This window comes from Oculina patagonica, chromosome 3 (genome assembly GCF_052425735.1).
Source record: "Oculina patagonica isolate OP01 chromosome 3, crgOcupat, whole genome shotgun sequence".
NCBI classification, from domain to species: Eukaryota; Metazoa; Cnidaria; class Anthozoa; order Scleractinia; family Oculinidae; genus Oculina; species Oculina patagonica.
This window is the reverse complement of record NC_135760.1, coordinates 29,474,486-29,489,146: the sequence shown is the minus strand read 5'-3', so window position 1 is coordinate 29,489,146 and position 14,661 is coordinate 29,474,486. Positions and strand designations below refer to the sequence as shown.

Below are 14,661 nucleotides of genomic sequence, written 5' to 3'. Positions count from 1 at the left end.
TTTGCGCACAGGATCTGAAAAAGAGGAAGATTGCTGACAAACCATTGTAGCAGAATTACTAGCTTGTTCCAGGTAACAACGCGAAGAACGGCAAGTGAAAAAGAAACTGCGGCGGTCCCCAGACCCCTCACCTTTTTCCCACTGGTAAATCTTCCGGTGCGCTGCAAATATAAAAATGAAAGAGGTAAGGTAACTGAAAGTCTATGTATTATACTGTCACAGGTATTTAAGAACACGAAAGAAATGAAGAAAATACAAGGCCAAACAAACAGTCCCCGCGTGTATATATATAAGGGATTAAAAAAATAGAAAAATATATGAAGAAATATATAGGAAATGTATGGTAGTATGCGAGGCGATCCTGATTTGAAGAAACTAGGCGCACGGTGGTCTCGGTTAATTTTGCGGGAAGCACGCAAGGTGTTTTGGGTGTTTCGCCGCCATACTGCGAGCAGCAAGCTGAAGATTTGCAACTCAGGGTATCGTGTTTAAGATAAGTTCGCTGAATTGAAAGAATCGTTTGTAAACCACGATTTGTCAAGCACAAATCACAACAGACCGAAATACTCAGTTGCAATTAAAACAGACTACCCCGCTATAATTGCGATTTCCATTCTTCACTCTCGAACACACTCCAGAGATTATATTCAAGTAACAATTAACTGAGATCGATCGTAAAAAGGATTTTACAAAAGGGATTGACTACTGAGACTTGCGAGACGTTTTCATCAAAAGAGGTGAGAAAATTTTGCCGCATCTTTGACAAGTCAGCTGTCGAGACGAAGCCTGTGCTTTTCGCTTCCAGGCCAAGAAAATTTATTTAAAACAGTTAGTCAGCTCCAGTTGTTCGATAGTTGTTATAAAGAGATCACTTTTCTCGTAGAAACAAATACGAGGACTTGACTATTTCCACTGAGAAAAAGTTACTACTTAAATGATACCATAGACACTAATCACATTTTTCCTTTTGCTTACTTTTCACTTATTAGCATTAATTGTAAGATGTTGTCTCATGCTATAAAAGCACCCTAGAGTAAGATTACTTTAAGGTGAAAAGCTCTTTTCAGGAACATCCAAAATAATTTCACATATTTAAGCCAAAAGACGAACGGTTAATAAAAAGTTTTCCTGCAACCGCAAAAAAGACGACATTTGCTAAATCACATCTGAAAGCAGGTTGAGCCAGAAGCGGAGGCAGTGTTAGTTTAGCGTAGTTTAAGCTAAATGAGCAACTTTTTAAATTAAACGATATACCTTCAATTTGTAGACTTTTGTGGCAAAAATATAATAAAAAAAACGATAAAAGGCGATTTTTTATTGTGTTCAATCTGTAGGCTCATTTCATGAACAATATACGTACAGTAGAAAGTATACAATTAGTTAGTCTTCGCCAAATGCTATGTACCCCGGCCCACAAATTTTACCCATACGAATAAAGGAAATGAAGGACTTAACAAGATCATCAACTGTCTTCCTCTTCCTAGTTTTTGTTTTTTTTTCGGCGTTGACACCGATGGCACTACGACCGTACACAAGCGTTTTGTTTACTTTTGTTAGCTGCCTGGTTTTATTTGACAGTTGCTGTTGTCGCTACGACTCACATCTTCCATCGATCTTTCTTCTAGACTCTCTTGTCCGCCATGCCAGCGCAAGCTGAAAAAGGAACGTTTACGAATGTGCGATCGACTGTTTTTTACGCACGGTTCGACAATCTCCTGAGGTGGTCTCGGCCGGCCTTAATCACACGACAAAAATCACGAGGGCGCGCCCTAATTTATCGAGAAGTGCTGACCTCGTGTAAATGTCCCGGGGGGGGGGACTCGCATATGAAAGTGACGGGGATGCTCGTCGTCTCGCTTAGGGGTGTAAATTTCGGACTTTTGGTCTCGCTTAGGGTGTTCCGGGAAAAAACGCCCAAAACGCCAATATTTTTAGCCAAAATGGTCTCGTTTAGGGTTACACACGAAGAAATATACAAATATAAACTCCATTCTTAGTTTTTTGGTATCTTTTAGGGGTCAAGAAAGGCTTGAGCCACACCCAGATTGGTCTCTTTTAGGGGTTCTTTTCAAAATTTCCGACGAGCATCCCCGTCCGTTTCATATGGGAGTCCCCCCCCCCCCGGGGTAAATGTGGCTCGTGATTTTATCGGTAAAAGTTTGTATACTATTTTACGTCGGCGATTACCCAAAAAAATAAAACTGACAACTTCGACTCTATGGTGTGAACTGAAACAGCCACTTGCCAGAATCGTAATTTGTCTTGACGAACAGCTCGTACGCCTAGCTCTTTTTTTCTTTTACAAAGAAAACTTACATTTTCCGCTCAAATGAATTTATTCAATTTATTTATCACGAAGTTTATCCTGAAAAGGTTTGTCAGTCTTGTCAGGTCCTATTAAACACAAAGATATATTTTCACATCAAATTATTATTTTCATCTTGGTAGTTATGGTCGCACTATACACGTGGCAATAATTCAAACAATCCTCAAAAGCTGTGTAAATAGGACAAAATGTTAATTAATTTGTATTGCTGTAGTTTACTGCTTTGTAAGCGAGGTTCTCAGCGTACGCGCTGTTGACTACAGGTAAGTTCCGGCGGTGTGCGAGGTCGATGTTTCTACGCCAGTTTTACAACATCTGAAGCAGTGAGGACGCACAAATCACGACTCGTAGTGTCCAGTAGTGGATCACGGTATCTCAATCAGCAAATAATTATCGGTAGGTAAATCAGAGTTATTTCTATCTATTGCATATCATGATCACGAACAGTAGAACAATTAGGATTATCTCGACAGATTCGTTTAATCTATGAAAAGATACTACCCCTCAAATGAAGTCCATTTGGTGGAAATTAACCGTTTCCGTGATTTTGAAAACGGATTCTTCCTTCAGATTAACGATTTATTTTTCTAGTTTTATTGTTAGTTTAGTTGTAGATCTAAAACATCAATGTAGTCACTGCTGATAATTTATACACACGTTGACGTCTTAATTTGAAATCGTAAATTAGGTTTCTAGGCTGCGAAAGTATCTCCCGACTATTCTCACTGGGAGCCCTCAAGCACAAACGCCCCTAATTCCTTTGGGATATCTCTTGTTTACTTCCCTGCTTCTGTATATTCTCTAGGGAGTCTACTGTGCATAATTTTGGCTAGTTCGGTATAAATAGGCCTGTTTTATCATGTTTTTCCCTCTCTTCGTTTAAACGGAAGCCTGACATCAGATCGTCGCTTGGTGCTGCTCGGCCGCCATCGCTGCGCCCTGTTTTACTTCTTGTCGGCATGTCGTTCGCCTTTGCTTTACGCTAGTTCTCGTTTATTCCTTTAGTGGCATGGTTCCCCGGGCGTGTTCTTTGCGGTGATGCAGTCAGAAAACGCGAATTGCTTTGGAGTCGGTTGCGAGTCGTTTTGGCTTTCGTGTCCGCGTGGTCATTTTGCCTTTGCGTCGGTGTTGGACTTCTACTTGCACCTATTTACATCCGTGGTCGTCCGTCTGTGTTACTACGCGTCTGTGTACCGGTTTTATCTTCGCGTCTGTGCTACAAGGTTAGTTTTCACGTCTGTTTACAAGTTTTAGTTTTCCGCCTGTGTGTCAAGTTTAGTTTTCTTGTTCGTGTATACATTTAGTCTTCGCGTCTGTGAGACAAGTTTAGTTTTCCGTCTGTGTGACAAGTCTGTGACAAATTTAATTTTTCCAGTCCAAGTTCAGTTTTCCGTCTGTGTGACAAATTTAGTTTTCCAGTCTGTGTGACACATTTAGTTTTCGCGTCTGTGTGACAAGCTTAGCTTTCCGTCTGTGTGACAAGTCTGTGTGACAAAATTAGTTTTTCCAGTCTGTGTGACACATTTAGTTTTCGCGTCTATGTGACAAGTTTTATTTAGCTTTCCGTCTTTGTGACAAGTCTGTGACAAAGTTAGTTTTCTAGTCTGTGTGACACATTAAGTTTTCGCGTCTGTGTGACAAGTTTTAGTTTTCCGTCGGTGTGACAGGTTTTAGTTTTCCGTCTGTGTGACAAGTTTAGTTTTCGCGTCTGTGTGTCAAGTCTGTGTGATAAGTTTAAGACAAGTTTGTGTGACAAATTTAGTTTTCACGTCTGTGTGACAAGTTTAAGACAAGTCTGTGTGACAAATTTAGTTTTCCAGTCTGTGTGGCACATTTAGTTTTCGCGTCTGTGTGACAATACAAGTTTAGTTTTGGCGTCTATGTGGCGCATTTGGTTTTGGCGTTTGTGTTACAGCTTAGTTTTTCGTTTGTGTTACGAATTCTTATTTTTCCTAGCTTTTGGGACGAAGTTGACCGCTGGTATGCCTTGATGGGGTCTTCTTATACCCTTAATTGCTCTGTCCCTGGACGGGGTATTTCGAGGCTGCTTCGCGGTTGACTTTTCCCCGTTTTCAGCTGTATCTTTGCATAGGTTTTTTTTTTTTTGCCGTTTTATTCCATCTTCCATTGTGAGCCTAGCCCTGGTAGAGGCCAACTCGTTATGTTTTTATGCTAGTTTAGGAACTGCCTTACCGTATACTTTAAACTTTTGGCCGGAAAGGGGAAAAGTCACGCGTCGCAGGCCTCTTTCGAACCCCTCTTTTCGTGTCTGTGTGACGAGTTTAGTTTTCGCGTCTGTGGGGCAAGTTTTAGTTTCCCCGTCGGCTGTGTGGCAATTTACGTATCTCGCGTCTGTGTGACGAGCTGTAGCTTTTACGTCTGTGTGACAAGTTTAAGCTTTTCGCCTCTTGCTTACAAGCTTTAGTTTCCCTGTCTGTGTGAGAAGTTTTAGTTTCTCATCTGTGTGACAAATATAGGTTTCCTGTTTTAGTTTCTCGCATCTGTGTGACAAGTTAGTTTCCCTGGCGACAAGTTTAGTTTCCGCGCCTGTGCGTCAAGTTTTTGTTTTCGCGTCTATGTGGCGCATTTGGTTTTGGCGTTTGTGCTTAATCTTAGTTTTTCATTCGTGTTACTAGTTCTTTTTAGTGCAAAATGCACTATTGTGATGGTTTGGTGTGGTTGGCGTCTGCTAAACCCCTAAACCACTAAGCCGCTAACGCGGTGTAAACTTTTAATCACCAATTACAATTAATTAATTATTCCTTGTGGAGGGTGGAGAGTGGGGAGCACCTGACCGTACCCCTAGGTAAAACCTGGAGCACATCTACGTTACTTTCATATGAAGATCTCAAACGTATATATTTGTTTCAGAAAACCCTTTGCTCTCCTTGTGGTACTACTCAACGTAATTTACACCAAACGCATGCGCAGATTAGTCTACGCTGTTTTCTGGAACTATCATGAACATCGCTTGTATTGCGTGTTTGCGGTAGGCTTCCTGCAGACTTCTTGGCGCCAAGTAAAAACCTCAAATTAATTAAATTAGATTTTGAGACTTTCACAGCGCTTTCGTAATTAGGTATGCAAAAACTTGCACCGGGATTTTCGGCGTGAACACCTGATGACCAGGAAACAAATATCCTAGCTGTACTGCGTTTTAAAAAACCTGTCGAAAAATATGTTTTTTGATTAGATTTGTTTCTTTAGTTTTTGAGAATCGTCTTTCGTGCAGTCTAAACCGTAACTTAATTAAATTAAACAAATGTCATCGATGCCGCCGTAAAACAAACAAAAAACAAAAGTTTCATGTTATCGCATTTTCAAGGAAGACAAAAGTATTTTGTTACAAACGAACAAAAGTGTCGTGTTACGTTTGCAAAGATTAGCGTAAGGAACACCTGGGAAAGAATACAAGTAGCCTGTAAACAGTTTTTCCGAAAGTAAAATAAAGCAAATAAACACGAACATATATAAAACATCATACTTTCAATTGTTCCATATTGCATTCTGCACTTACCAAATCATCGAGATTTTTTGTTTTTTGTTTTTGTTTTTTTTCTAGCTTGTGGGTCGAAGACTCGAAGTTGACCGCTGGTATGCCTCGGAGGGGTCTTCTCATACCCTTAATTGCTCTGTCCCTGGACGGGGTATTTCGGGGCTGCTTCGCGGTTGGCTTTTCCCCGTTTCAGCTGTATCTTGGCTTAGTTATTTGTCGTTTTCTTCCATTGTGGGCCTAGCCCTGGTAGAGGCCAAATCATTATGCTTTTACGCCAGTTTAGGAGCCACTTTATATTTTTAACTTTTGGAAAGGGGAAAAGTCACGCGTCGCAGGCCTCTTTCTTAGGGACTGGTCAAAAACTACAGGGGGGGGGGGGTGGGCCGGAGCAGAAAGGGGGTGGGTCATCAGTTTTTGAGCCGTCGGAAAGGGGTGGGTTGTGTAATTTTGAACTACACGTAGGGGGTGGGTCATCTTATTTATTCACTAATTTTAAACTTTTATAGATCCAAGAAAAACTGTATTCATCAGTATATAAAATTGATAAATTTCTCCATGTGGGCATTTTTTAATAATTTCTAGTGGTTTCAGAAGGCCCAAATATAAAAATTTCCTGGGGGAGCATGCCCCCCTGACCCCCCTAGATGGCTTGTGATCATAACATCAGGTTTGCCTGTCTCTCTTCAACCTGCATAGATTTACGCTGGGCTTTAAGCCTTTTAATACCGGTAAACTCAAACACTTTGTAGGTTCTGTTATCAATTTCTGTATGAAAAAATGAACTTTGCAATAGTTGTTTATGAATCAGTATTACATACTGTTTCAGTTTTTGCATATGTTTGTTTCCAAATTTTCCCATGGACTTTACACACAAATATGTGGGAAATTTACCAAAGACTAGTATAAGAAATGATAAATTAATTTTTCTTTGCTGTGTTAAGAGACGAGAGAAGACGTTCATGGAACAGCAGTGTCCATCAGGGAAAATTAGGGTTGGTATATGTTGGGAATTTCACTTAAAAAACTGATGTCAAATCAAAAACCTCCAACCCCTAACAGAAGAAATGATTTGTTCCTTGATTTTTTAGCAAAGGGGGTGGGTCATGTAATTTTTAACCTCCTATCAGGGGTGGGTCAGTCGGTTTTGAGCCAGGAGGAAGGGGTGGGTCACAAATTTTCGAGCCACCACTTTTCCAATTGCTCCGGCCCACCCCCCTGGTACTTATTGACCAGTCCCTTACCACTCTTATCGTGTCTGTGTCACGAGTTTAGTTTTTGCGTCCGTCTGGCAAGTTTTAGTTTTCTCGTCTGTGTGGCAATTTTTCTTTTTGCGTCTGTGTGACGAGCTGTAGCTTTTACGTCCGTGTGGCAAGTTTTAGTTTCCCCGTCTGTGTGGCAATTTTTCTTTTTGCGTCTGTGTGACGAGCTGTAGCTTTTACGTCTGTGTGACAAGTTTTAGTTTTTGCCTCTTGTTGACAAGTTTTAGTCTCCCTGTCTGTGTGACAACTTCTCGCATTTGTGTGACAGATTTGTTTTTTTTTTTTCACGTCCATGTTACAAGTTTTTCTGTGTCCTCAGTTACTGTATTTGTGTGACAGGTTTCAGTTTTCGCGTGTCTGTGTTTCAAGTTTTATTTAGCATCTCTGGGCTTAATTTTTTGCTTATCTTTTTCCCGTTAAACTGGAATTGTTTTTAATTGTTATCAAAAAATTCGTTTTTTGAGTTTTGGGGAGAGTTGCATGTTTTTTGTACGTGTTTGCTAGGTTTGGGCTATACGTCTGCCATTTTGCTTCCGAGAAGTAGCCGCCGTAGGGCTCGCCTCTTCCCATATCTTATCCCTACCTGGGGCGTTTGGTAGTGGGGGCTCCCAGTGGGAATTTATTACTACCATTGCTGGTTTTTTCGACGTTTTTTGCTTGTTTACAAGCAAAATGAAGGAGAATAGCAGTTATGTGCGGCTAAATGTTGAACCGGAAAGGAATCGCATTCTTGTTAACTCTCAAGGGACTGTTTTAATTTCTCAAGGGATTTCTTTCCGCTGTGGGTGATGAAAGGGTCGCTTATTAGTATTGCGTCAACACTTGCGATCTCGTGTTAAAAACGTTTTTGATTCTGTTCAGAAGTTAATACATCGCCATTAGAAAAAAACGTTATATAACAATTATTTGTTTATTTTTATCGTTCAGTTCTCAGATCGTAATGTCTTTTGTCACTCATCAACATTGCGTAATAGCTATATGATCCCATTGCATGTTTAGCACGTGATATAGATATAGTACAGCTATTTGTTTGTTGCGAACACTTAAACGGAATGGTCATCGCACGCGTCTTACTACTGAATTTCGTAGAGTTGAATACACCGTCGAGTATACAACGGCTTTCCTAATTTCTGATTGGCTGTATTTTCTAGGGCATGGTATAATACAATACAGACTGCATTGACAATTCCCTTTAAAGGGCTTTTCAGTGACAATCTGACGTTTCGTGTAATTAAAATAAGAATACAAGAATAAATTCCCTAAACAACAACCAGGAATGCATTTTCTTTGAAACAAGATACAGGAAAGGCGTCCCACATATTACATGTATACCAAACAACCAGCTATTGTTGTTAGAATGTCTTTAGGGGAAAGTTATCTTGAAAACGATACAAAATTTATCTCATCTTTCTCTAGCCGAACATACGAAGATGACTTCCCAGCACCTTCCGTCTCTTGACGATAACACAGTAATTTATGACATTTAGATTCTAATTCGAGAATTTTGTGGGGGACTTTTTTCCGCCGATATTTTCACGCCGTTTCCTTATTTTCTCGTCCCCGCACTAACTGCCCCTGGTTATTACCGAGGAGGTGCGCACATTTTTATACAAGAGAAACTAACATACTAAAAATCAGGCAAGTTCATACGTGGTAACTCAACCGCCTCGATTTATGTTGCTCACAAAGAGTAAAAGACAGCTTCTGGGTTATACCTTAGGATTATTTTGGTGAAAACGTGCAGTTTTAAAAATCTTGCACTTGTAAAAGTGTCATATATTTATTGACATCGAAGAAAAACTTCCATCAGTATTGGTGACTCTTGGAAATTTTTGAAAGGGTCAATAAGCTGTTAAAAGATTTTCACTATCTGCCTACACAATTGTTTAACAGGTACAGCAAAAGACTCCCGTGAAGGAAGTGATGGCAGCCCCTTCGTTTTTGTTAAAGTTTCTACCGGCTTGCGTGATGTTTCTGGTGGTGCTTTTATGGCAACTTGAGGTAAACTACGTTTCAAACAAAAATGTTTCGTTTAATAAACCTGCCATGAAGAAAGTGCACACAGCACCCAGAGGAAATGTTGCCCATAACATAAGTGTCGAGAATCACAAAACAAAGACCTGGCTTGTTGTTTATTGGTCAACGTTTTTTGGAAGAAGGCTTAATCTACATGAAAAGTGGACAAAAGGTGAATGCCCAGTACCATGTGAGCTAACAAGTGATATATCCCGAGCAAAAGAGGCAGATGGCTTTGTTGTCCATGCTAGAGATCCAAGGCCGTATCCTCCCATAGAATCTAAGCCATGGATTCTGCAAATACGAGAAAATCCAATATATACACCAATATTAAGCGATGCCGAGTTTATGTCTAAGTTTAACTTATTAAAAAGCTATCGCTTGGATTCGGACTTCCCTGATCCTTCAGTTTTGTTACCTAATTTAACACCACCAGTTCCTTTTAAGAATAAAACTGGGCTCATCATGGCAGCATTGTCAAATTGTGAGCCGGTGCGGACGGAATACATGAGGCAGTTGATGAAATTTGTACAGGTTGATTCTTATGGAGCTTGTCTTAGGAACAAACAAGGTCTGGTTGGTAGGTATGGTAAAGATAAAGGCAAAGATTTCAGAGATGCCAAATCTGTACTTGCCAGACAATACAAGTTCACCTTGGTGTTTTTTAACCAAGACTGTGATTATTTTGTTGATGCTCAACTACACCATGCATGGGAAGCTGGCTCAGTTCCCGTAGTGATGGCTACAGACAAGCTTGATGAGTTTCTGCCTGGTCCATATCTTAATCACTCAGTCATAAAAGTCCGTGATTTTAAGTCTCCACAACTTCTTGCAGATTACCTGAAATATCTCAGTACTAATGAGACTGAGTACAATAAATATCTAGAGTGGAAGTGGAAAGGATATGGGGATATTACTGGAACTGCTATTGGAGACTACTGGATGCCAAAGTACCAAATGTACTGCCAAGTCTGTGTGGCACTTTCACAAGGGCGAGAACACAAAGATGGTCTTAAACCAATCACTTGCAATCCAAGGCGTTTTGAAGACTGGGGAATAACAAATGGAGGCTAGGTTTACAGTTTTACAACTATAAAAAATAAGCACCTGTAGGAACTTACAAAACTGAGGGTTTTTAGAATTTGGGCTGGGGAAAACGGTCGGGTATTTTGAAAACGCAAACAACGAAATCATCGCACCCTAAAAGTGAAGCATGTTACGCTTCCACTACTGAGGATTGAAACGTACCGGCTGACAGAATTTTACGGCCGGTAAGCGCGTCGAAGTTAGCGAGCCTTCTTCACTGTCATTTCTTCACATGTATTTCATGATTCAAGTTCTCAGCACCACTGATTGGAAACCTGTATCAAACATTAATTTGTGTAAAATAAAGATAATGTGAAAGTATGTAAAGTAACCGATCAAGTGTGTGTTGTTAGATATTACTTCCAAGGTTTGGCAAGTCTTTCCAGACTGTATGGGAATGAGTGGAAGGACCTGGGCTGAAAGCAAGAAATCGAAAAAAAAAAAGGATAAACCCCTAAAATAAATTAATAAAACTGAAGAAACCCATCAATGATAGTCTTGCGTGCCGGCATCATGCAGGCAGGTAAAACATAAAATTACAAGCTCGACATAAAGAGCAAGAAAAAGAGAACTGAACAGTAATAAACACATGCATCCGCCACCATTGTTCAATTTCTTTATATTTCACATTAATTTTTTGCGACATCTTCTGTTTTCAATGTTTGCTCAGGCTTGGTTTTTACTAGCGACGTAAGCACAAGCGCAAGCATAAGTAGTTTTTTCCAAGTGAAAACGAACGTCGAAAAACATTAACACAAGCATACGATCACGATGTTTACTAGTTACAAGGCTCAATGCTCAGACGCGGGGGAATCTGGAGCGAGTATTTTAATTGTACAGACACGGTCAGACGTCGTAAATTTTCATGTGCTTAAGCGGTGTTTTGTTTTCACACGGCATAACGCGAACGCAAGCACAAGAGCATGCACAAGAAAAGGGAAAAATTGACCGCGTCGGCTTAATAGAGGTGTCCATCTTAGTTGCTACAGCAGGAGCCCTAGCTACAATTTCGAACACTACACTCTCCGAATGGAGCACTCGGTTTTTAACATGAAATGATTTTTCGTTTCAGTAATTGGTTTCTTAAATTTTCATTGCGGTTATTGACGAGCTTTCAAATCAACTGATGCAAAAAATGGCATAGTCTCAAAGTGCATGACCTTTGATTAATGATTCAGCCTTTATTTATCTTCTCCTTCCATTATTTCTTATGTCAGAAGCATATCAACTTCTGCTTATGTTTGGTGAAGGTTACAAGTAAATACCCGCATTTTCTCAATTACTAAAGTACAAATTTAAGGCCGTCATTCCATTTATGGAGACACACATCATGATCATTGCCACCATCACTTCCTGCAAAAAAAGAACATTTAGAATTACCCAAGTAACATAACACTCAGATGCAGTCTGAAATGTCAGCCGTCCTCTCGTCCCAACCTCCCAACGGAAGCCCGCGCCCGTCCGTTGGGGGGTTGGGGCGAAAAGACGGCTGACATTTCAGACTGCCAAGAGAAGTCACGTGATGTTGGCAGGCGTTGTACATTCAGGCAACTATTTATTGCGGCAAGTAATCAGTTATCGCCAGTGGGCAAATCGCGAAAATTAGTTGCTGCAGTAATTTCCGAATCGCGAAATGTGCCCTATTTTGCAAGTTGAGCAATAAAAAAATAAGATTGTTATTTGGTATTGTGTGAAACGTGTATTAGCCAAATTTTGTGTCGCAATAAAACGAATTTCAAGTTGACCTCTTTCGAGCGACCAAGTCGAAAGTCGCGAGTGAGCGGGAAATTAATATTGGAAAGGTCTTTTAGAAGATGTAATCTTAACGAGCTAAATTAAACAACAGACAAGTGTTTTCAATATTTAGCAAAATGATTGTATTTCCCTTCCTCGTCTTATCCCGCTCAAAAAACGAAGGAATCGAGTGTCAAAGATGATACAAACATTTTACTGACGTGAATACAATCATGATAACACTATTATTAGTTTCATATTTGTTTAAATTCATACTTAGTTACAGCAGCATTTGTTGGTGTTCGATGTACAAGGAAAGTCGTTGCATTCAACAGTTCCTGCTGGACAACGATCATGTATGTAATAACATGCCCCCATCGGCCAATCACAAGTCCCTGTAAAGAGAAAAGGATTGTTGACTTGTTAGCCGTAAAAGAGTCATCCTCCAAACACAACCTCATCCGGCCTTGTCCGGCGGACGGAGTCTTGCGGTGCGACACGGCGCCAGTTTCAAAAGGATCTATGAATGCTGTTTCCTGATTCGGCAGAGAAAGCATCCTTGTATTATTCTGTCCGATGGGCGAACAGCAACCCGACACAACCTGAGATACATTTGATTAAATTCTCATGTCCACAATTTAGTTAAACAATATAGTTCTAAATGTACAATTGTTATCAACGTAAAGGAACACTGACCGAATTTGTACTGACGCTTTACAGCAGCAGGCATGACGTTCTTCTTTCCTAGGTGTTTACCATGCACTGTAATGGTACCCAAAATAATCAGCAACAAGCACAAATAAATCTTGTTAGCCATGGTTTTACTGCAACAGAAAAACAATTGGTATGCTCATGGTATCACTAAAAGAGACTGAGCTCTGTATTGCTGTGAAAATTCGTAGTGCAAGATCGACTTTAGTATGTTTGATCATTTTTCCCCCATCGTGGATTGATTTTTAAATTTCTTGTAATGAAGCCAGTGAAGTTTACTTTTACCAGATAAAACTAAGCTTCTAGATTACTGTCAGCATGGAAGGTTGATCCTTTCTTGCTGTCAGTGAATTTGATTTTTTTTTATTGATCGACTTAAACAAACTACTTGGTGTGTCGAAGCACAACACAAAAGTTGATGAAGATGTTCAAGAACTAATGAAACCCAGGAATACTACAAACGTTTAAAAACTGCTATTTGATGAAATGTTGACGGCAAGGAAAGGAAACTCAAAAAATTCCTTCAAAGATATGAATGAAAAAGCAAGAGCAAATCGAAGAAAGGGTTTTCTGAAAGCTTATGAAATTTTGCTGTGTTAATTCAGGTGATTTAAATTTAAGAAGAAGATTTTACAAATGTATAGTTAAATGCGTTGCGAAATTCAATGTAGAGAGAAATGGTTCTCAAACCTGTTAATCTACCTGGTTTGTTGTACCTTTGTGTCGGTTCCTTCACCTCACGGCCTTAACCAGGAACTCCTCTTTACACTGAGCAGAAGTGCTAAGTGTTATTTGCTTTTACAATAATAAGCTCGTTTCCATGTAAGCAGTTTTAAGACATGAACCAATTAATTTGTCATATCGTTATAGTTACAGTGATTGCGATACAAATTTGTGATAAGGCAAATGGAACTGATTCTTTTCTGTGATGTATGGTACATCTGCACTGAAGAGAAAGCTATCAAAAGGCTCGAATTTTTGGACTGACAGTGCCTAACTTGGATATAGCTATTATTCTCTGGCACTGGATTATTATGCTCTGACATGGTTATTATGCTCGGACATAGTTATCACGTTCAAATATAGCTATTATGCTCGGGCGTATGCTACATGCTCGGATATGACGTAGCTAAAGCCATTATGCTCGCAACCTGTCAAAAGGCAAGTCACTAAAACAGTCGTAACCTTTTTATGTTCACTTGAAACCAAAAAAGCAATTGATTTTGCTTTATGGCGAGAGATTTGATTTTGTCTGTCTTCATATAACACAGAGGCAGGTATTTAGTGACTGAAGAACGAAGCACCATAACCGGAAGCGAAAATGTTCGTAGAGCAATTACACTGGCGCACACTTTCCCTGCCTAAGCAGGACTCCATTTTCTCGTTGCCTGATGTTTTGAATTTTTTAAGACTGCATGATGATAAGCTCCTTTGAAAGGTTTAAAAAATTGACTTTCAAATAAGTTGATAACTACCGTCGTTTTAATTCCCAGGCAACAACAACGTGCGACAATTTAAAGTGGAATCTCCTCGTTCTCGACCCTAACAGGGCCTATCTCAGCTCGCATTTGCTAATCATTTGTCGATGTTACCTATCTCAAGACAACAAAGACCAAACTTTCTTCAACTGAAACAAGAGGCTGACAAGGTAAGAGACTGACAAGGTATCGGCACATCCTTATCAGGACAATCGCGACACACAAAAGAACGCGACCGAAAACTTGACTCGGCTTAGCCCGAGTAATAAGCTTTCATACAACATTCATTTTATTTCATCGTTTACAAAGGGCGAGGCAAACTAAAACAATTCAGTTCCTGTCTTCGTCGCCAAAATGGAGCCGGGACACGATACTTCTTATGCTTACTTTGAAGATATAAGGTATAATTAATTATTTTCTGATTAACATCTATTAATTATAAGAGGAAACCTACTGAGTTAAGCTCTACAAACTGCATTCGATGCGTTATTGCTTATTTCTAAGTAACGTTTAAAGAATTGGAAATGAGCTCTTTCAATCTGCGAACTGCCCCGA

The 14,661-nt window shown here is 39.8% G+C and overlaps 2 protein-coding genes across 3 annotated transcripts; one reads left to right on the top strand and one right to left on the bottom strand.

Annotated features, from left to right (window-relative positions):
* Nucleotides 1–2,582: 2,582 nt before the first annotated feature.
* On the top strand, nt 2,583–10,455 carry LOC144647434 (GDP-fucose protein O-fucosyltransferase 4-like). 2 transcript variants are annotated; one of them, XM_078507243.1, is made up of 2 exons: nt 2,583–2,722; nt 8,975–10,455. In XM_078507243.1, exon 2 carries the CDS (start codon nt 9,005–9,007, stop codon nt 10,169–10,171), a length of 1,167 nt encoding a protein of 388 aa, XP_078363369.1. In that variant the 5' UTR covers nt 2,583–2,722; nt 8,975–9,004; the 3' UTR covers nt 10,172–10,455. The 2 variants fall into 2 exon arrangements, with proteins under 2 accessions (XP_078363369.1, XP_078363366.1); XM_078507240.1 differs by lacking the exon at nt 2,583–2,722 and adding an exon at nt 3,222–3,549.
* A 955-nt stretch (nt 10,456–11,410) lies between these two features.
* LOC144645784 (small cysteine-rich protein 2-like) lies at nt 11,411–13,380 on the bottom strand. The gene is made up of 4 exons (XM_078505329.1): nt 13,331–13,380; nt 12,614–12,741; nt 12,194–12,312; nt 11,411–11,536 (listed from the first exon to the last, which is right to left on the bottom strand). Exons 2-3 carry the CDS (start codon nt 12,732–12,734, stop codon nt 12,194–12,196), a joined length of 240 nt encoding a protein of 79 aa, XP_078361455.1. The 5' UTR covers nt 12,735–12,741; nt 13,331–13,380; the 3' UTR covers nt 11,411–11,536.
* Between the last annotated feature and the right edge of the window lie 1,281 nt (nt 13,381–14,661).